Source organism: Cervus canadensis, chromosome 3 (genome assembly GCF_019320065.1).
Source record: "Cervus canadensis isolate Bull #8, Minnesota chromosome 3, ASM1932006v1, whole genome shotgun sequence".
In the NCBI taxonomy this organism is placed as follows: Eukaryota; Metazoa; Chordata; class Mammalia; order Artiodactyla; family Cervidae; genus Cervus; species Cervus canadensis.
The window spans coordinates 63,304,545-63,326,019 of NC_057388.1; the positions used below are offsets into that span (position 1 = coordinate 63,304,545).

At 38.7% G+C, this 21,475-nt stretch overlaps 1 protein-coding gene and 1 long non-coding RNA gene across 7 annotated transcripts in view; one reads left to right on the top strand and one right to left on the bottom strand.

The window, feature by feature from the left end:
- The window catches only part of CPVL (carboxypeptidase vitellogenic like), a 129,033-nt gene that overhangs the window by 2,259 nt on the left and 105,299 nt on the right, over positions 1–21,475 (top strand). For 4 of the 6 annotated variants that reach the window (XM_043463316.1, XM_043463313.1, XM_043463315.1 and 1 more), the window contains exons 2-3: positions 15,898–16,024; positions 20,429–20,617. The exons of 1 other annotated variant lie outside the window; for it this stretch is intronic. In XM_043463316.1, the coding sequence (XP_043319251.1) occupies positions 20,452–20,617 (166 nt within the window). In that variant the 5' untranslated portion in view covers positions 15,898–16,024; positions 20,429–20,451. The remainder of the gene's footprint in view (positions 1–15,897; positions 16,025–20,428; positions 20,618–21,475) is intronic. One more of the 6 variants, XM_043463314.1, reaches the window with a different exon arrangement.
- LOC122438445 lies at positions 1,933–20,091 on the bottom strand. The gene is made up of 3 exons (XR_006268553.1): positions 20,015–20,091; positions 2,941–3,001; positions 1,933–1,984 (listed from the first exon to the last, which is right to left on the bottom strand). It is a non-coding gene; the product is annotated as an uncharacterized LOC122438445 (long non-coding RNA).

Sequence of the window (21,475 nt, forward strand, 5' to 3'; positions counted from 1 at the left end):
ATCCTAGCTCTGCCTTTGGCTAAGTGGTGACCTTGAGCAAATTATTTATGCTTACTAAGCTTCTGTCTCCCCATTTGAAAGATACTTGTCCTTTCCACATCCCCTTAAATGTGCAATGAAAACTTTTTACTTTTTCTTTGTTGTTGTTGTTGTGGGATGAGTAAGAACAGAGATTTAAGGAGAAAAAAAATCCAATGGGACTTTGATTAACTTGAAAAAATACTTTTAAAAAAGTTGTTCAAAATAGGGATTGGAACACTTTTGGGAAAGGAACTGCACTGGCTTTGTTGGCATATGAATAAGTCTGAAGAGTTGTCAAAACCCTTTAGCTGATTAGGCTTTCTAGATTTGTACTCCAGGCTAATCTAAGTCCAGTGGAAATCCTTTTTAATGTAATGCAAGTGTTCTTAACAAAAAGCAGTCTTATTCTTCTTTTACAGGAGTTGGTTCTTTGGGATGGGCATAAGTGGCTCCACAATATATGTGAATCCCATTTATAAACTAATTTACAGTGGAGTTCCACTAGGCTTAATTTATAGCCTGAGAAATAAGTTAGCTTTGACTGACAGGCAGTTCAAATGACTTAGAAGTGTGTTAAGGGAAGTCCCCTGGGTTTATCAGTTCACGCCCCTTGAAAAAAAAAAGCAAGATGCAAACATCATGATAGTATTTTGTTAATGACTTTTTGTTTTGGAAAATGTTTGATTTGTTAGAGGGGGAAATTGTGTTGAATATTACCCTGGTATGCATGGAATTGAGACAGCACAGTCCATAGGGTCCATAGGGTCCACAGTCCATAGGGTCTCAAAGAGTCAGACGCAACACTTTCACACACTTCCCTACTTAAGTTCTTTTAAAATGTTCTTAGTTTAGTCCCTGAAAATCATTAAACTCCGGGGAATGTTAAATAAAAATAATCATGTTTGCTCTTTAAAATGAACTATACTTCCCCAGGCTCCTCTGTCCATAGAGTTCTCCAAGCAAGAATAAAGTTATGCATAATTAGAAAGGTGCCTCTAGAAGAACAAATCATTAATATCTATATTGATTTGGGAGAGGGGTAAGCTGTAAGAGGGCTAAGAACTATACTTTGTTGCTCAAAATCAGTAATAGAGTTTGAATTTTCATGCTGTACAGTTGTAAGTGCAAAGATTTAAGCAATAGACTGAGTTCACAGGAGAGTGATCAGGTGCTTTCTTCATAAAACCTGTGCTGCTGAGTATAACTGAACTGAAACCAGAGTACTGAGATTCCTCTCTCTTGGAAATGTTGCAGGTGCTGCCTTGAATGAAACCACATGCTTTAGTTTGACTGCTTTAACCTAGAATCTGGGGAGCAAGACAGGGCTGGGAGGAATAACTCACTGTGTCCTTAGATGCATTAACCTGAAAAATCAAATTCTTAGCATCACATCTTTCCAGTACCCTTAGGTCTTATCTTCTAACTTTTTCTCTGTGTTCTGATTCTAGTTAGTGGCAGTCTTTAAATTGCTAGGGTTGTTTATTGGCCAAAATAGTTATTTAGGCATCCCAGGGCTAGCTCTTCCTCCTTTCCCTCTTGGAACTCCATATTTTGTTACTTATCTGTCAGAAAGACCCCTTGGCATATCTTCTTGTACCTGTATGGTTATCTGGAGAGGAGAACCCAGCACCCAAGCGATTCATTCCTTCATCTTACGTGGACTAATATTTTTCCCAATGTCTGATTATGAAAGTTTTCAAACATTCAGAAAGGTTGAGAGAATTTTACAGTGTACTGTATACTTCCACCTAGATTCTATTGTCATTCAATGGATAATGATTTAATGTCTCTTATTTGCCTAGAGCTATGCTGTACCTGACTTCACTTTCACTTTTCACTTTTATGCATTGGAGAAGGAAATGGCAACCCACCCCAGTGTTCTTGCCTGGAGAATCCCAGGGATGGGGTCGCACAGAGTCAGACACGATTGAAGTGACTTAGCAGTAGCAGTAGCCATGCTTACCTGTAAAGACATAGAAGGCAAAGTAAAGTTAGGGAACAAAAAAGGGCTTGATTTTGTGGGAACATACAGTTTATGACTATATGACTGGAGAAGGAAATGGCAGTCCACTCCAGTACTCCTGCCTGGAAGATTCCATGGATGGAGGAACCTCGTAGGCTACAGTCCATGGGTTAGCAAAGAGTCGGACACGACTGAGCGACTTCACTTTCACTTTACAGTTTATGAAGGGGTCATATCACTTTGGCCTGCAAAGTTATGTCAGAATCACATTGTGGGAGACATTGAATTTCATGGCAGGAAGTTTATACTTTATTCTGGTTGCATTTGGGAACCATTGAAGGCATTTGAGGAGAGAAATGTCTTGTGCTTTAGAAAGCTCCCTTAAGCATCAGTGTTAGGTTGGGTTGGTGTGGAGAGGACCTGAAGTCTTACAGACAAGTTAGGAGGCTTGACACATGTCCTCAGGGCAAGTGAAAGTTGACTTGTATGCCAGATGTGAAAAAGAGGAAGAAAGACAGGACTTTGCCTGTGACTTGACACTTGGACTCGGTTTTAGAGCCTTTGGTGTTCTTAAGAATCGGGAAGTCAGAGGAAGGGGGAGTTCAAGAGGGATGTTGATGTTTTGCCATAAGACACCATGGGTTTGAGGGACCAATTCAGTACCCATGTGGAGGAGCCTCTACTGAGAGTGGGGAACCCAGTAGCAAGGTCAGGATGAAACAAAATTCTGGATTAGCCGTTAGTGATCCAGGGGTGGTTGAATGAGAGTTTACAGATGGAGGAAAAAAAGGACAAGACCCTGAGGAAAATCTGACTATATATGAATTCTTGGAACAGAAAAACATAGGTGTTCAATAATCAGTTTGTATCCAATATTTTAATGATGATTCTATCAACAGCGTTGTTGTACCGCTGTTCTCCTTGACAGCTTACAACAGTCAATCTAAAGAACATACCTATGTAAGTAGAGTGATGTCTTTCCTATTCCCACTGCAGGAGGCACGGTGTGGAGAAAGGCTGTGAAAAGAGGGTGGAGAAATAAATGACAGAGGATAGGGAAGAGAGAAAATGAAATACTTTTTTATCCAAGACTTTTAGAGTATACAGTGCTTTATCCATGTAAGCCATTTCTGAATACCAGGCATCTAGGTAATCTAATGAATTTGTCTATCTTTTCACAAAGCAGCTCCTACTTAATCTGGGAACCATATCAACCTGTCATGATGGTGGCCGTACTTTCCAGATGAAACCTCAGGTGGGACATGCATTGTGAATGCCTGGTCACCAAGCCTTTATCCAAATGTTTAGCAACCAAAACTTCCCTCTCCCTTTTTATATTAGTACTTTTGTATGTGCTCTATGTGCTGAATAAATGCTCAGCTCTGTAAACCCATCTTATTATAATTTAGTACTGACTAAGCAAGGGAAATTAGATTTAATTAGCATCTATTCCGTGGTTAGGGGCTGCTTTTTGGTCTCAATTAGAAAGCGAGGGCCGGGACTGTCTTTTGTCTCTCTGCAGTATTGCATATGAATTTATATATGCACATGTATCATTGTCATCATAACAGTGAGTGGTAGTGTAGGTCCACTCAGTACGCAGGTACTTTGTCTAACGGTACAGAGTTTTTAAGTGCCAGAGCCACATTTGAAGTTGTGTCTAAATTCTCTGTGTTCCTCCCATTGGACTGTATGACCTTCCCAAATGCTGACTGACTGTGTGCCAGGCATTATATCACATGTTTGAACATGTGAGTTCCTTCCTATCACCCCTTTGGTTTAGTAGATAATTCAGAGGAAAGCTCAAACCAAAATTGGTTATTTTCAGTCGGGTATCTGCCCTCTGGCACTGTCTTATTTTCACTTAACTTCTTTTTTTAAAATGTATTTCTTTGAAATATAGTTGATTTACCTTGTTGTGCAGATTTCTGCTGTATAGCAAAGTGATCCAGTTATATATATATATACATTTTTTCACATTCTTCTTTCCATTATGGTCTATCCGAGGATATTGAATAAAGCTCTCTGTGCTATACAGTAGGACCTTGTTTATCCATCCTGTATATAATAGTTTGCATCCCACACTCTGAATCCATCCAGCCCCACCCCACTTCTCTATTGGCAACTACCAGTCTGTTCTCAACAACTAGCTGTCTGTGTCACCCAACTTCTTTAACTCTGCAGGAAGAGTCAAACCGTCTCAGAAATCCCACCTGCTAAGGTTGAGCTTAACAATCACTTTACTGATTCTTCTGAAGATCACACCTCAGTCCTCTACGCTATGCTAAGTCGCTTTGGTCCTGTGTGGCTCTTTGCAACCCTATGGACTGTAGGCTTCCAGCCTCCTCTGCCCGTGGGATTCTCCAGGCAAAAATACTGGAGTGGGTTGCCATACCCTACTCCAGATTATCTTCCCAACCTATGGCTCAAACCCGTGTCTCTTATGTCTCCTGCATTGGCAGGCAGGTTCTTTACTATTAGCACCACCTGGGAAGTGCTAAGAAAGAAAAACTCTCTTTTTTATTTGTTTACCTGCTTGTTTCACTCTATCAGTCTTCTGCTTTTCCCATTGTCCCACTTGCTTACATACCTAAAGTCATGTTCTCCTTTTTCCTTACTTTCCTTCCATCCCGAGGCTTTAGAGAGAGAGTGGGATAGGTAATGGGGCTTACAGCAGAATTTATATTGACTGTAATTTATCGTAATTGACTCTGATGTGTCTATCTGTTCTCTTTATCCTTTGTTCTTGAAATTGGAAGTAGCCAGTGGCACAGTGAGCAATAGGATTGGCATTGGGAGTGAGGTGATCAGCTAGTGAGGACTTGAGTAAGCCTTGTGTTTATCAGTAGTGGCTTAGAGGATGACGTTTCTTGTCCCTTATTGCAGAACTCATCCAGTCTGCTGGCAGATACTGGGTTTTGGTGCATGCCTGCCTTCTTTTCCTGAAGGTAAGTTCTATACCTTTTTAATCTTTGACACCCCCACAAGTTTGAGCAAAGTATTTTGTGCTTTAGTTTATGCCCAGAAAAATCCCTAATGCATTGAGTTCTGTTAAAGAAGAGAAAACTCTTTGTATGGAGAAAGAATGTGGAGAGGCCTCCACGTTTGCAGGATCCAGGAATGTGATTGTTGCCCTAACTGGGGTAAAGCTGGTAATCTCCCAAGGTGGGCCACAGAAAATGTAGAAAGTTAACCTTTGTCTAATGACATGTAAAATTAGAGATGAAGAGTCTGTGTAAATTGATTATTCACTGTTACTGTTCTAATAATGGCCAACACTATATCTAAAGTGTCTGTGGTTTGTCTGTATTATGTTTAACTTTCACTTTAAACTACACAGAATAAATTAAAATGAAAAAAAAAAAAGATGAACCCATCTGGAGCCATGTAGAGTTTAATATTTGACACACGGGGACGGCAGTAATAGCTAGTTCTGAAAACGAAATATTTTCTGCCTAAGTTTCTTGATGAAGAATGTTATTGTTGTTGTTTAGTCCTAAATCATGTCCTATTCTTTTGTGACCCCATGCACTGTAGCCCTCCAGGCTCCTCTGTCCTTGGGATTTCCCAGGCAAGAATACTGGAGTAGGTTACCATTTCCTTCAAAGAATGTTATTAGCAATCAAGAAATCAACTGGAAATAATTTTTTTTTCTCCTCCTCTGAGTACCAGAATGTTTGTAGAATTAACTTGACTTGGAGGAGAGTGAACCTCTTGTACTATTGTACAGGCACCTTGAGAACTGGGAGACTGCAGCACTTGCTATGAAACCAAGATTCTTTCTGCAGTTCACTGTAACCCAGCACCTATATGTTAGTATCTAGAAAGTCTGAGACTTTTGTTTCAGTATAAACTTACTGGAAGCCACTGATTTAGAATTTGGTGATAGGTTTTTAAAAAAATTCTATGCTCAGTAAATGTAAACGTCTTGTAGCATAGACCAAAAATAGCCTTTCACTGATTTCCAGCCTTGCAGACACTGAAATGTTAAGTTCACCCAGAATAGACGTGAAAGTTCTTTCATTGGGGTAGCCTGCAGGAATCATCACTGTGCCTCAGAACCTGCAGCAGTTTTATCCCTATCTTTGGCTACTTTTTAGAATCCTAGAAATTCCAAGACAGGAGGACATGTTGGGAATTATATAGTACATCTAACCCCCATAACTTGGAAATGAAGGAAGTGAGGTCTAGAGAGAGAAGTGAATTGATTTCCTCAAGGATGTACCTGTTGACAAAGTGGTTTTGGTATCAGGGTAATGCTAGCCTCATAGAATGAGTTTGGAAATATTCTCTCCTCTTCAACTTTTTGGAATAGTTTGAGAAGGATAGGTATAAAGTCTTCTATAAATGTTTGTTAGAATTTCCCTGTGAAGTCATCTGTCCTGGACCTTTATTTATTGGGAGGTTTTTGATTACTGGTCAATGTCCACACTAGTAATTGGTCTGTCCAGATTTTCTCTTTCTTCCTGATTCAATCTTGGAAGATTGTATGTTTCTAGGAATCAATCCATTTCTTCTAGATTGACCAATATGTTGGTATATAATTATCTGGAGTGTTCTCTTATGATTATTTGTATTTCTGTGATATTGACAGTAATGTCTTCCTCTCTCATTTTAAATGTTATTTATTTTGACCCCCCTCTTTTTTTTTGATAAGTCAGGCTAAAAGGCTGTCAATTTTATTTATCTTTTCAAAAATCCAGCTCCTAGTTTCACTGATATTTTCAAAGTCTCTATTTCATTTATTTCTGCCCTAATATTTGTTCTTCCTTTTTCTGATTTTGATATTTGTCAGCATAATTCACCTACATAAGTTAAAAATCCAAGTCTTATTAAAATTTTCATAACAAAAAATTTTAGTCCTCTGTCTGACCACTCCCCAACCTTCCCTTATCTCTGAGGTCTCCTTCCATACTCTTTTACCTGTTTCTTCTTGTCTTTAACTTTACATTTCTAAGTAATCTGCTTAGTCTGTTTCTTGATTTATTGGTTTTAGAGGTACACTTTTTATCAGTCTGAGGTATTTCCTATTAACTCCTACTAAGCAAAGTCAGAATTTAGTATTCTTACACACATTATACCCCAGCTTTCCTACCCTCTGCCCTGTTCAAAGCGTTGCAGAATTTTTTGTTGCTGCTATACTCCATATCTTCTGTTTACTATACTGATTGTATAAGTATTGCTCACTACTGAGCTAAGTAGTGTACATTGATTGCAGTGCCTTTCTTGTATGATTTGATATTCTTCATTGAGTTAATAATTGCCTCTTTTCAGATTGTTTAGTTTTCTATGCCACTATCAGAACTTCTGTCCAAACCTGCAGAGAGAGAACTCTAGTATCCTTAGATGTGATTTTTCACAAAAGTCATGAAGTAACCAGTCATATATATACATTTATATACGTGTGTGTGTGTGTGTGTGTGTGTGTTTGTGTGTGAGAAAGTATTAGTCGTTCAGTCCTGTCCAACTCTTTGCAACTCCATGGTCTGTAGCCCACCAGATTCTCTCTCCATGGGATTCTCCAGGCAAGAATACTAGAGTGGGTTGCCACTTCCTTCTCCAGGGGATCTTCCTGACCCAGAGATGGAACCATATCAATATCTATTGATTTTTATTTTTTTCTTAAGGATCTTCCCTGGATTCTTCCATGTAACTGCTTCAGTCTGCACTGATTTTTCTTCAGGCATAGCTGTCATCTTGGGGCCTCTCCTTTGTTAGTTCCCCTGTTAGTGGGATCCCATGTTTTTCCCCTTTGGGGTTCACTGTCTTGTGTTGGGGGAACACATATGTTGGTAGCTTTCTGAGAAGTGATATATGAGTCAATTTTTTGAGGCTTTATGTGTACTTGAATATTTCTTTAATTTATAATCATTTTTGTTTGATAGTTTGGCTGAGTATACAATTCTAGTTTGAAAATAATTTTCCTCTAAGCATTTTTTTTCCATTTATTTTTATTAGTTGAAGGCTAATTACTTTACAATATTGTAGTGGTTTTTGTCATACATTGACATGAATCAGCCATGGATTTACATGTATTCCCCATCCTGATCCCCCCTCCCACCTCCCTGTCCACCCCATCCCTCTGGGTCTTCCCAGTGCACCAGGCCCGAGCACTTGTCTCATGCATCCAACCTGGGCTGGTGATCTGTTTCACCCTTGATAGTATACATGTTTTGATGCTGTTCTCTCTAAACATCCCACCCTCGCCTTCTTCCACAAAAAAGGCATTTTTCCTACAATGTCTTTTAGCTGCCATTGCTGCTGTTTAGTCCAGTGCCATTTTTGTTCTTGATTCTTTTTATATACTACCTCTGTTTTTTCCTCGTCTCTCTTTTTTCTCTCAAATTTGCTGTAGTCTCTTTATTTTTGGAATTTGTTCTATGTCTTTCTGTTCCTTGATCCAAGAACCTGATGATGCCTTTAAATCTGGAAATCATGTCTGCACCTCTGCTAAATGTTTTTGTATTATTTCTTTAATAATTTCATACCCTGAATTTTATCTGCCTTTTTTTTCTAGAGCTGCCATTAGTCAGAGATTGGTCTTCCAGAACTGACTTCTTAGTTTTCCTATTGTTTTTTACTCCTATTTTTTAAAGTCCTGTTTCTCCTTTAGATGTATTTTGCGCAAGATTTCTTTGACTTTACTGTTCTACTCTTTTATCAAAATTTTAAAATTACTGTGACCTAGTTTTAATTTTCAGGAGCACATTCTTGCTGTTTGTTCCTTCTTCATGTAACATTCTATTGTTTAATGAATGCAATGTCTTTTCTTACCTCCTGAAAGATAGTTTTTGTTTTTGAAGAGCTGTTCTGTTTTATGCATTACAGTTTTTTCCTGAGTTTTTTCTTCAAATAGTTTCTTTCTTCCTTTTTTTTTGTCAAATTAGAGGCTTTCTTCCAATGTCCAGTGGCTCTTTGCAGTCTGGTTTATATTAAGTATGAGAAATTGAGTTTGTGGTTGGAAGCCCCATTGTGTTGAAGGGATTTTTCAGAAATTCCCTGAAATTGATTGGTGGTTCCAAGAATTTTCATTGGAGGACCTCACGTGTCCATATGTATAGGTCCTTTCTTTAAGATGCTTCACTTATTCCAGAGACTAATCCTTCAGTCTCCTGCACAGGGTGAGAGGTGGAGACATGGAGAGCTTCAGGGACAGTTTTCTTAGAGCTGAGTGTTAAGGGGCATGTTTGGGGTATGTCAGTAGGTAGACTTTCTCTTGGTTTTCAATTGAGTGCCTCATTCCCAACTTTTTCTGTTTCGTATTTCCAATACAAGAATTTCTCTAGTTTAATTTCCCAAAGAATAATTTTTCTATAGATTAAGTCTCTTCTTTCCCCTGATGGAGTGGGGAAGGGCATCTGAAGCTCTACCTGCTCTTATAGAGTTTCCTCTGTTTTCAGCCCCACGCCTCACTTTTACCCTGTTTGTATCCAGTACTATTTTTGAACCTTTCTGTGTTTGTAATGTGAATTAATTAGTTTGTTTCTTATTTGTATTCTGGTTTCATTATCTGCAAATGATTTGTTCACTTTTTAATATTTTTATTTTATATTGGAGCATAGTTGATTAACAATATTGTGTCAGTTTCGGAGGTACAGCAGAGTGATTCAGTTATATGTAAACGTGTCTGTTCTCTTTCGAATTCTTTTCCCGTTTAGGATATTACAGGGCGCAGAGTTCCCTGTGCTATACAGTAGGTTCTTATTGTTTATCTGTTTTAAATTTAGCAATGTGTATGTGTGAGGGCTTCCCCAGTGGGTCAGTAGTAAAGAATCTGTGTGCATTGCAGGAGATACAGGAGACATGGGTTTGATCCCTGGGTTGGGAAGATCCTTTGGAGGAGGAAATGGCAACCCACTCCAGTATTCTTGCATGGAAAATCCCCTGGACAGAGGAGCCTGGTGGGCTACAGTCCATAGGGTCACAAAGAGTTGGACATGACTAAGCACATGCATGCACACACACGTGTACATGTTAGTCCCACACTCCATCTAACAGCAACAAAATTTGATTTGCTATATTTGCTTTTGTTTTTTCTATTTGGGCGGGCATGGGATTTATACCTTTAAAAGTATCTTTTTCACTTTAGCAGGGTTTCATGAAGAAGCAGAAACAAATGTGTTCAGTTCACTGTTTTAGCAGACAAATTAGGCTTCATTTTGACAAGTTGAGTTTAATATGCCCATGGGACATCAGGTGAAAATGTTCAGCAGGCAGCTGAATAGATGAGCCCACAGCTTTTAAGAGGAACTACTATTTTGAGTGGTGTCAATAGAAAGTGCTACTCAAAGTGATGAGACCACCATGGAGAGAGTGTGTGGAGTGAGATAAGCTGTGGACCAAGAATAGATTCTTGACAAACCCAGTATTTAAAGGAAGACAGAAGAAGAGGGAACCATGAAGGAGAACATTCTAGAATTTACCGAAGGGATAATGTCACTGTGTCAAAGAAGTCAATTGAGATAATGGGCAAAACTTTTTTTTTTTGTGAAGTAGGGAACATGGAAATCACTAATGACTTTGGCAAGATGGTGTGGACAAGTCCGAATGCAGCAAGTAAGAAATTGAAAATATTTTTGTTTTGTTTTGCTTTCAGTAATTGCTAAAGAAGCAGTAATAGAGGGTGTTTCCATGGCTCAAGAACCAGATGAACAAGTCTGTCGGCTTTTTCTGTTGTCTCCACTTAAGATGCTATCACACTTGATTTTAGGATATTTAATGAGATGATTCAGAACTGCATCCTTTTGTTATTGCTGAATAGTCTGGTTGTGACTTTGTTGCCCTTTTATTATCTGTGTGAAGATATTTTGGATGGTTTGATTTTAGAAATAATTTGTCACCATCCATTTTCATAACTTTCCAAGGCTGGTGTGGGCAAGCCAGACTGTAGGGTACTTCAAATTCTTGATATATGAGTGAAACTGATACTAGTAACCACTTCTTTTTTCAATCACATATATGATGAAATGTTTGCAGAATAATAGAGACAGGAGGGTGTAGTGGGAAAAAATTCCAGCCCATTATCCTTAGCATAAAGCCCAAATTCCATTCTGTTGGAGTTTCTGAAGGAGCCTCCCCAAATAGCAAACTTTTTGCTGTTGCCTGAGGTCTGGGGTAATTGAGATGACAAAAGAGCAAGGCAGGTGGAGGGTAAAATATTACCTTTCTTACTAAAAGTGACTGGGTTGAGTTGGTGCTCTTACTTCTAGGCAAGTGGACTAAAGGCCAGACTAGAGAAGACTTGCACAGACACGCACAGCCCACGTGTGGAAACAGAAAGCACTATTTCCTGGGGAAAGACCGGGAGAGCTGAGCCCAACATGCCCAATTTATCCGCATTTATCTATCTGATAAATCTTTCTCCCTCTCATCCTACCCTCCTCAGAATGAACAAGAGGGTGGCAAGACGCCAGCCTTATCAATGATGGAAACATCAGAGCTGGGAAGAAGTGAGCCCCCCAAATACATGTTGGCCTTCAACACCCTGCATGATCTGATACCTGATCCCGTTTGTACACCCTCCGCATCACTCTCATGCTGCTGCCATCCTGGCTCCCATCCTGATTTCTCTAGTTAATGGGTCTTTGCCATCACTATTCTCCAGCCTTGGAGAAGGAAATGGCAACCCACTCCAGTATTCTTGCCTAGAGAATCCCGTGGACAGAGGAGCCTGGTGGGCTTCTGTCCATAGGGTCGCACAGAGTCGGACATGACTGAAGTGACTTAGCGTGAGTGCGTGCATTGGAGAAGGAAATGGCAACCCACTCCAGTGTTCTTGCCTGGAGAGTTCCAGGGACCGAGGAGCCTGGTGGGCTGCCGTCTATGGGGTTGCACAGAGTTGGACAAGAATGCAGCAGCAGCATTCTTCAGCCTGGAACTCTCTTCTCTCTAGATAGTCACTTGAAACTCTCCAGTACCTTCAGATCTTCTCATATGTCACCTCCTCAGAGGGGCCTCCCCTGATCACCCGATCTAAAAATACCACTCCCCCACCATCTCTCTCTACCCCTTTACCCTGCTTTGATATTCTTAATAGCTTTCCTCTTTCTTGTCTCCTTTATGTGGGAAGCTTCATGAAGGCAGACACTTTGTCTCTTTTGTTTTCTGTGCCTGCACTGGAGTCCTGCGCATAGTAGAGCTAAACTCCATAGGAGCTAGCATATATTTGTTTATCAAATGAATGACCAGTCCAGTGAACTTGGGGTCTTGTCCCAGCTCTGCTACCAACTAGAGTATTACTCCTTGGGAATTTGCTCCATCCACCTGAGTCTCTGTTGAAGAGCTGCATTAGCTCCTTTCAAGAGTGATGGTGAGGATCCAATGAGATAATGTGTGCAGAAGAGATGAGGGAAGCACTGAGATGATCTAAGTGCTTGCGTGGGGATTGCCCCCAATGACAACATTGTCTCCTTTAAAATCAAGGAGGAGTTAGTTTTTTTTCACTTTAGTGACAAGTGATGGCTTAAGGTGATGACATTGAAAGATTTCCTAGGACCATCCTCACACAAAATACTCTTATCCATTATACCCAGTTTTATCCTTGTATTTGCCACATTGTGTATCCTGATTTTTTTTATGAAAAATTTAGTCATAATAGATAGAAAAAAGGTTCATTCTAAAAAAAAATAGGACTACATTTACTTCAGCAAAAAGAATTTCTCAGCGGAAAACATTTCTTTTGCCATGAGTCTTAAAGGATTGAGGACTTCAGCCATCCCCCTAGAATTATTTTCCAAATGTAAGGAGGCTAGAAATTAATTTTGAAGCAATTTCTGGGCGTGCGAGTTTCACTTTTTTGCAAATAAACATGCCCTTAAAGCACTCACAATTTTAGCACCTATAAATCTTGCAAATGGCATGCCAAGATAATCCAGTTAACCCAGAATTCTGCTTTTTTGTCAAAAGTTGCATGGAGGCAGATTTTGTTGTACTATGTCATTTACATAATGATATATATGAAATCAACCCTGAATATTCATTGGAAAGAGTGATGCTGAAGCTTAAGCTCCAATACTTTGGCCACCTGATGCAAAGAGCTGACTCATTGGAAAAGATCCTGACGCTGGGAAAGGTTAAGGGCAGGAGGAGAAGAGAGTGATAGAGGATGAGATGGTTGAATGGCATCACCATATCAATGGACATGAATTTCAGCAAACTGGGAGATAGTGAAAGACAGGGAAACCTGGCATGCTGCAGTCCATGGGATTGCAAAGAGTTGGACAGACATAGCAACTGAACAACAATATGAAAAGTATATGGACTTTGGACTCATCTAGATCTGGCTGGAGGAGGCAATGGCACCCCACTCCAGTACTCTTGCCTGGAAAATCCCATGGACAGAGGAGCCTGGTGGGCGGCAGTCCTTGGGGTCGCTAAGAGTCGGACGCGACTGAGCGACTTCACTTTCACTTCTCACTTTTATTTTTCACTTTCATGCATTGGAGAAGCAAATTGCAGCCCACACCAGTGTTCTTGCCTGGAGAATCCCAGGGATGGTGGAGCCTGGTGGGCTGCCGTCTATGGGGTCGCACAAAGTCAGACACAACTGAGGCGACTTAGCAGCCGCAGCAGCAGCAGCAGATCTGGCTTCAAATTTGAGCTTTTACTGTTTAATGGTGGAGTTGAGGGTTTGAAAAACTTAACCTCGTGATTGAGAAACTAGTCAACCTAAATTAAGTTTCCCCATCTGAGTTTGTCTTATATAAACCTTGAGACTTAAGGCCTTTCTGAGAAGAGTGACACAGATATAAATGAAATAATTAAAACACATGCTGTCCATGAGTAAGTGAGAGGCTCTGAAACAGTCATTATATAACCAGGAAACCCATTTTAATTTGTTTGGCCCAGATTGTCCTAAACTTTTATCCTTATAAAACCTAATAATATCTTGCTGAATCAGTATTCTATAGAGGATTCTGTGGGAAATCCTGGCTTGCCAGAATGCCAGACATATCTTAAATGTAAAATCCATCTATCTTCCCTTTCCCATTTTATTGTTGACCTCTCAGAATTCTCACCCAGATGCTTAATACTAACTTAAAGTAGAACTGTTTAAGTTCTACTCTTTGTTCCTTTACCCCCTCCACCTTGGCTTCTTCCACAGTCGTCCCAACTATCCGTGTATCAGTTTTATAGCAGTGCTATAGCAAAGTACCACAAATTGGGTGGCTTAACTCATCACAGATTTATTATTTTAGACTTCTGGAGTCTGGAAATCCAAAATCATTGTGTTGTTGGGGCCTTGTTCCCTCTGAAACCTTTAGGGAAGAATGTTCCCTCATCCTCATTTACCTTCTGGCAAAAAATTTATTTTCTTATGTTATTTCCAAACTCACCTGAATAGGGAGATAAGATCCTGGTGCACATCACTCATTTTGAAGATGCTATTAATAGTATTATGGGCTTCCCTTGTGGCTCAGACGGTAAAGAATCTGCCTGCAATGCAGGAGACCCAGGTTTGACCCCTGGGTCAGGAAGATCCTCTGGAGGAGGCAATGGCAACCCACTCCAGTATTCTTGCCTGGAGAATTCCATGGACAGAGGAGCCTGACGGGCTATAGTCCATGGGGTCACAGAGTCAGACACAACTAAGAAATTAACACAACACAACATTAGTAATATTGGAATTATTAAATGGTCTTTGAAAATTGATTGGTACTGGCCTCAATTCTTTGCTGTACTACCTATGAGATTCTGGCAAATAACTTAAATTCTCTGAGGATCAATTTCTCATCTGTAAAATGGGATAATAGTACTTATCTGATAAAGATTAGAAATAAAAATATAAAGTAGTAAGCACAGTTCTGATACATGGGGTGAATTTAATGAGTGGGGACTTTACTGATATCATTATCATGAGGATGCCTTGGGTCATGGGGGCGGGCTTCCTGTTTCAAAACTATTATTAATGTTTTGGGACATTGGCTACTTTCACTTCCTACCTCCATCCAGATTTTCCTTCTGGTTAGCATGAGATTTCAAAGTAAAGCTCCCTACTATAGTGTCAGATAGTTTTATTTCCTCCTCTTCCTGATTCTTTTCATTCACTACCTGCCACATAACTTGAGTTTGTCTCCCTTTCCTGTGAGCCCAAGGATATGGTGGCAGAGATAGGGATGACTAATTCAATTAGCAAGATTAGACACCACTGTCTGGTGCCAGAGGGGGAGCCTGTGGAAAGGAGATAGGCATGTAAGTCTCAGCGCCCCTTCAGCAAAAGCTTGCCCATTGCCTTGTGTGTCATGTACTATGTCCTCTCTGGGGAAAGAGTGCTTCAAATATCAATTTTAGAAAGTAAAATGATGCCTTAAGGAAAACGAATACTGGATCCCTTGAAAAAAAGGTTTTCTTTTGCCATTTGTTTTCGTGGAAATCCTTAGCAAAAAATAGCTAGATTTGGGATTTGGGTTGGTATTTAATTCAGGGTTGCACAATAGCCCTTCAAGATTCACATGCTTTGGATATGCCTGAATAATCTTGAGAGGTGACTGAATCCTTTTTAAATAGGGGGACCACTTTTATGTACTTTTCTTTAATTGCAAATGTCATGGAAATGTCTGTTTCTAGTTGACCTGTTTTTTGTTCGTTTGTCCGGGGGAATGTTTTTCTTGTTTTGGGAGTACTCAAGGCAGTTAAATACGTGAGAGGACTCCTAAATATTTTAATTGCAGGTATGACATTTATTACATGAACGACTTTTATCCTTTGGAATAACCTATAATGTAAACTGCAGAAGTGGGAAGGAGAGAAGAAAACATAGGGCTACTTAACATGTTTGCTCTTTGTCTCATTCTGGAGTTTTTGTTTCTAATTCTTTTCACTGGTAGAACACACACTTTCTGGTGGCTTTCTTGGATTTCTTTTCTCAAAGCCTTGCCTATCTGAGCATATTAACTGGTTGCTTCTACACACAGGTGACAGCTTGGCGGGATTTTCCCTTTTTGTCTCTTCTGATCATTTCCATTGGAACTGGGATGTGAGTTGATGGAAAGTAGTTCCAGCTCAGTTTTCAAGTAAGAAACATGAGACTCACATGAGCAGGTAATAAATGTTGAATATCAGAGTTCTCTGGGGTAGGGTGGCCAGGGAAGCCTTGATTTATGGTGTTTACTGATTTCTATGGTATAAATACTCCCATCATGGCTGATTTCAAGCTATGAGATGTTACTCAACACCTAGTTGGAAAGAAATGCACAGTAGCAAACCATTATATAACCTTTCAATTAGATAAATATGAAAAATATAATTCCAGAGCATAGATGATAGAAAACATAGTAAACATGGTAAAATAGTTAAGTAGTGATGAGTTTTGAGTATTTATCACTTATTTTTTAATATAACATATTTAATGGTAAGCTTTTATACTCTAATTTTGAACAATAGCTGCATTGAACAGCTGACTCTGAGTTCCTGGAGATCTAACCATTGGTTTTAACATATTGACTGGGACCGGGAAAAGTCATTGTCCTACCCAAGGTTCAGTGAATGAGTCATGTTAGAACCAGGATTAGTACAAGTCATTTCTAAAACCCAAATTTCTCTGGAAAGACTTACTTATTGATGTATCTGTTTATTCATTTGTTTATTTGTACTACATGCTTTAAAGATTTAATGAATTTAGACTGTAGCAGACCATTACTATCTATTGAGACAATAAGAGTCAAAATATTTGAATATATGTGATTACAACCACAGATGGGTGAGTGGAAAGCCGATTAGATTTAGGGCCATAAATGAATCCTGGTTTTGAGTCTTGGTTTTGCTGCTCAACAGCTTACAACATATTTTATTCTCTAGTTCCAGTTGTCTAGACTGTGCGATGAAGAAATTGGACCATATGAACATATACTACCTCCTGTATGTCTAACATATCATGATTCATTATTTAGACCCATCAGTTCAACAGCTATTTGCTTAGAACCAATTATATTCACATTTGTTATGGACTCTACTCCAGGCAGAACTGGATATAAAGGCAATCAGAGTAATTATTATTAGAACAGCATCTCATGTTAATGCAGAGCCTTTTAATTCAACAAAGAGAAACTTTCCTTTGAGTCTCTGAGGTTCTATGACAGTGTGAGATCAGGACACATCTTCACAGAATGTTGGCGAGAACAGAACCTGTTCTGAAAGGACAAACAGAACTCTTACTCCTAGGAAACGCAAGAGGTCATAACCAGGTAGTAATAAGGAATAAGGAACAAGCCATGCCTACCAGTTGCTTCACTGATAAGAAAGCAAAATCAAAAATGACTTTCTTCTAATTATAAGATTAATTATTGTAGAAAATTTAGAAATTATTAATGAGTATTAAATAAGGACAATATACTATACAGTCAATTTAATAGCTTGCTTTCCTTTACCTAAAATTTTAGTATATTTTATAAAGCATTCTCAGTAGAGTCATTTTAATTGCTGTATATGATTCCATTTTTCTGATGTACAGTAACTTATCTTAAATTGTTTACATTGTTGACAGTTTATCACTATGATAAATACCTTTGTTGATATAAAAAAATTGTATCTTGTACACATGATTTCCAATTGTAATAGTTAAGGTTTTTAGTAAGAAGGTTTTGGGCTTCACAGGTGGTGCTAGTGGTAAAGAACTTGCCTGCTAATGCAGGAAACATAAGAGATGTGGGTTCAATCCCTGGGTCGGGAAGATCCTCTGGAGGAGGGCATGGCAACCCACTTCAGGATTCTTGCCTAGAGAATCCCCGCAGATAGGGGAGCCTGGCAGGCTGTAGTCCATAGGGTCACAAAGAGTCGAATACAACTGAAGTGACTTAGCACATACACGCAGTAAGACAGTTATAGTGAATCACAGATTTTGACCTTTAGCATATTTGATTCTGCCAATATTGTTTTGTACTTACATATATTTTATTCTGTTTCTGAACATTTATTAAGAGGAGCAGTCTGCCTGTATCCTTCAGTAAGATGTATTTGAACTGGAAATAGCACCAATGTTTTCATATCACTTCAAGTAGACAGTGTAGGGTTAATAATTTTTTCACTCTCTGCGGGCAATAACTTCCAATACAGAGTTTATTAGTTTAGAAAGGACTCAAAAAATGTTCAATAAATGAAAAGACTTTGGCTAATTTAGGATAGGCAAAATACGTTAGTGAAAGAAGTGAAGGAAAAAAATTACTCCATTCATGATATGACTTTCATTTTCATCAAGAGAGATGACAGCTAAGCACAGTCCAGGAACTCTGACCATTAAATGAAACAGTGGAATGAAGTATGTTGTTTTTTTAATTCACCTACATGGGAAACCAGGACTCTAATAGTTATTTGATTAAATGTTAACGGGGACTCCTAAGTTGACCCAATTCTTGCCTTTATGTGTTAGATTTGTCAGTTAAAACAAGACCAATTTCACCTTTCTTTCTTTAACATCTTTGAGTCAACATTTGCTGACAAAAGAAGTTGTAACTACCCTGGTTATTTAAATATTAATTACTTCCATTAAAGGGGGCTGGATGTTTACAGCAGAATGATTGAGAAATTAGATGGTATGATTAGTTCCTTGTTTCTGCCTGCAGGAAAAAAACCTCTTAATGGAAGAGCTCCTTCCAATATGTTTTTAATACCACAGATTTTTTTTTTCCCCGTGAACCAGTTAGAGAGTAAGATTGTTGACTTCAAGCATTCCTTGAAAGTAGCTGTTATTAAAACATTAGCATAACAAGTTCTTATAATTCAAAAAAAATCTTTTATCAGTGCCATAGTGGTCATAATACTTGGGCTTCTTGGGAACCTAATTTCAGTTTCTAAAGTCATTTTTTCCTTATTATAGTAAGTAGACAAAACCACTCAAGTACATGGTCTGTTTGGTTGGGTTTGTTTACATTAAGTCTGGGGAATTCTATTAAGTTAACCATGAAAGACTTGACAAAGGTTATGTATTCAATCAAATTATAATTATAAACTTTTATCTTATTGGAGAAATGTGGCTGAAAACCTTTCTAAATTTGCTAGAACCAATATTTTCCTATTATGCTAAATTGGGTTGTGATTAGCATGTGGTTAATAGGTTACAACACCTTGTATGTTTTTAAGGTATATTAATGACTTGGTATATTAAGGCTCTGAACAATCAGGGCAAGCATTGTATTTGCCTATATTGTATATTTCTCTTTGCAGCCAGAATCTGAGTGAGCAGGGTATTTAACTAGCAGTAGTACACAGTCATTTAATAGCACTGGTTCAAGAATCATATTACTTAATAGAGTCAGGATTAACAGAAGCAATTGAGGCATCTGCCTTGGATGTAAAATCTAAGAGTGCCAAAAAACTCAGTAATCAAGATAAATAATATTTAATGCAATACTTGCAAAAAAAATCAAAATTAGCTAAAAAAAATCCTTGATAGACAAAATTTCAAAATTAAGAAAAAAGATAAGGTCCCTCTTTACATCTACATCAGACTCACCTTACCCTCAGCCCAGCCCTGACTGCATACTAGTTCTGATTTCTCTGCTTTGATATCTGTAGATAAGGTACTCCTTTGAGTCAAATTTTCCATGTTTAAGATTGGTGATCATAACCCTTGTTTTCCTGGTTGAGTTATCAGGATGTTCAGATCAGCTAAAAATACATTGGAAAAACCCATTGTAAATACAGTTTACATGTTTACAAGTTTAGGGAATTCACCATACATTTTTATGCTATTATTATCAAGCAAACATCAGGTTAGAAGATCCTTGAAAAGCTTTGTGTTAATAAAGTGTGAAGTCTATCTTTTGAGTTCACTGGTCACTTGCTATAGGGGTAAGGGCCTATAAATGGTTGTAGGATCTTCCCTCTCTTCTTTCTTTCTTTTTTGTTCTTGAATGCAAAGTTTAGTGATTTGTAAGAGATAAAAAGCTGGCCAGAAGTCTGTTCTGATTATTTTAAATTTCCCTGCAAAACACCCATGGACAAGTCAGGTCTCACCTTTTCTCAAGCTTTGCCTTCCACCAGTGATGCCTTCCCCATTTCTCCTGCCTAACTGAGTTCCACCCACCTTTTACTCACCTTCTACCTTGGTAAGGCCTTCCTTCCTAGGTTCTCCTGTCCTGAAATATGTTCTGAGTCCTCTGTCTGGAGTGGATGACTGTCCCTGCCACTCACTTTGTGATTTGTTTAGAGTCCCTGTTGTCTTCATGCTTCCTGTAATCCTTCATAGAATTTATTTTCCAGACCACAGTTTTATAAATAGAAGTTGTTGCTCTAGTTATATTGCCAATAACTTAAATAGCCTTCCATTAGATTGTTAATTTCAGGATGAGCAAGGACTGGGTTTATCTTATTTAGGCTGTATCTAAGGTACTTAGCAAAGAGTTTTATATGTAGTTTTTGAGTGACTAAATGAGTGTTTTGCATATAAAGGGGTTTGATAAATATTTACTCTTTGGATTCATTTGTGGAAAGTTATTGTTTTCATTCTAGGCCCAGAGGGAACAGTTGGTGCCATGTGGAAGGCACTTTTTTTGCTGGTCTTGTTGGCGCTCAGCCCTGGTGCTGATGGGCTGTTTCGCTCCTTGTACAGAAAAGCCCATGTTTCCAGACCACGTAAAGGAAACCCAGGACAGCCATTATTTCTGACTCCTTATATTGACAGTGGAAAGCTTGCAGAAGGTAAGCTTAAATCGGAAACCGCTGAAACTGTATACTTTCAACAGTTGTTGTTTTAGCAGATGTCTCACAGGATCCAAAAGACAATATGATATTTTACTCAATTGTTTTATTTCAAATGTTAACAATTTGATATCATATAGTATCAGAGTTTTGAGCTAAAAGGAAAGTTCATCAGGGTCAGATTAACTAGTAGTTGAGTCTCCACATATCTGTTTATAAAACTAGTATATTGCCTGTCTACAAATGGTCATTTAATAGGGCTAATAATAACCTTAGAATTTACTCTGTGTCAGTTATTGCTTCCAAGCATTTGATATAAAATCATTTAAGCATCTCAACAACCTATTTAAGCTTCTTTACACAGAAGATAACTAAAGCAGAAAGAGATGAAGTTACTTGCCAGTCATGCAGACACCAGCTGGTAGATGCAAGGGTCACATCCAGACAGCTTCATTCCAGAGTCTAAGCTCACAGCCATTGTGCTTGGCCCCTTTGCCTGCGAAGTTATCTGAGTCTTAGGATTCATTTTCCTCATTGGTTAGATGGAGATAAAACAATTCACCCAAGTCGCAGAGATGTTCAAAATATCAGATTAAAAAATGTACATGAAAACTCTTTGTAACCTGTAAGTTGCTCTCTAAATACCTGTATTTGCTGATGGCTTTTATTTAGAGATTGTCCTAATACTAGTACAGAAAGTGTCATTTTGTGTCATCAGAGTCTAAAATTTATGACCTGCCTCTACTCATGATGCTTCTTCATGCTTAGGGAAATCACTGTATAAGATAAATGATGTAATCTTTCTGGACCTCACGATGCTCCTAAACTATAAAATAGTATATAGACAGCTGTCCTGCA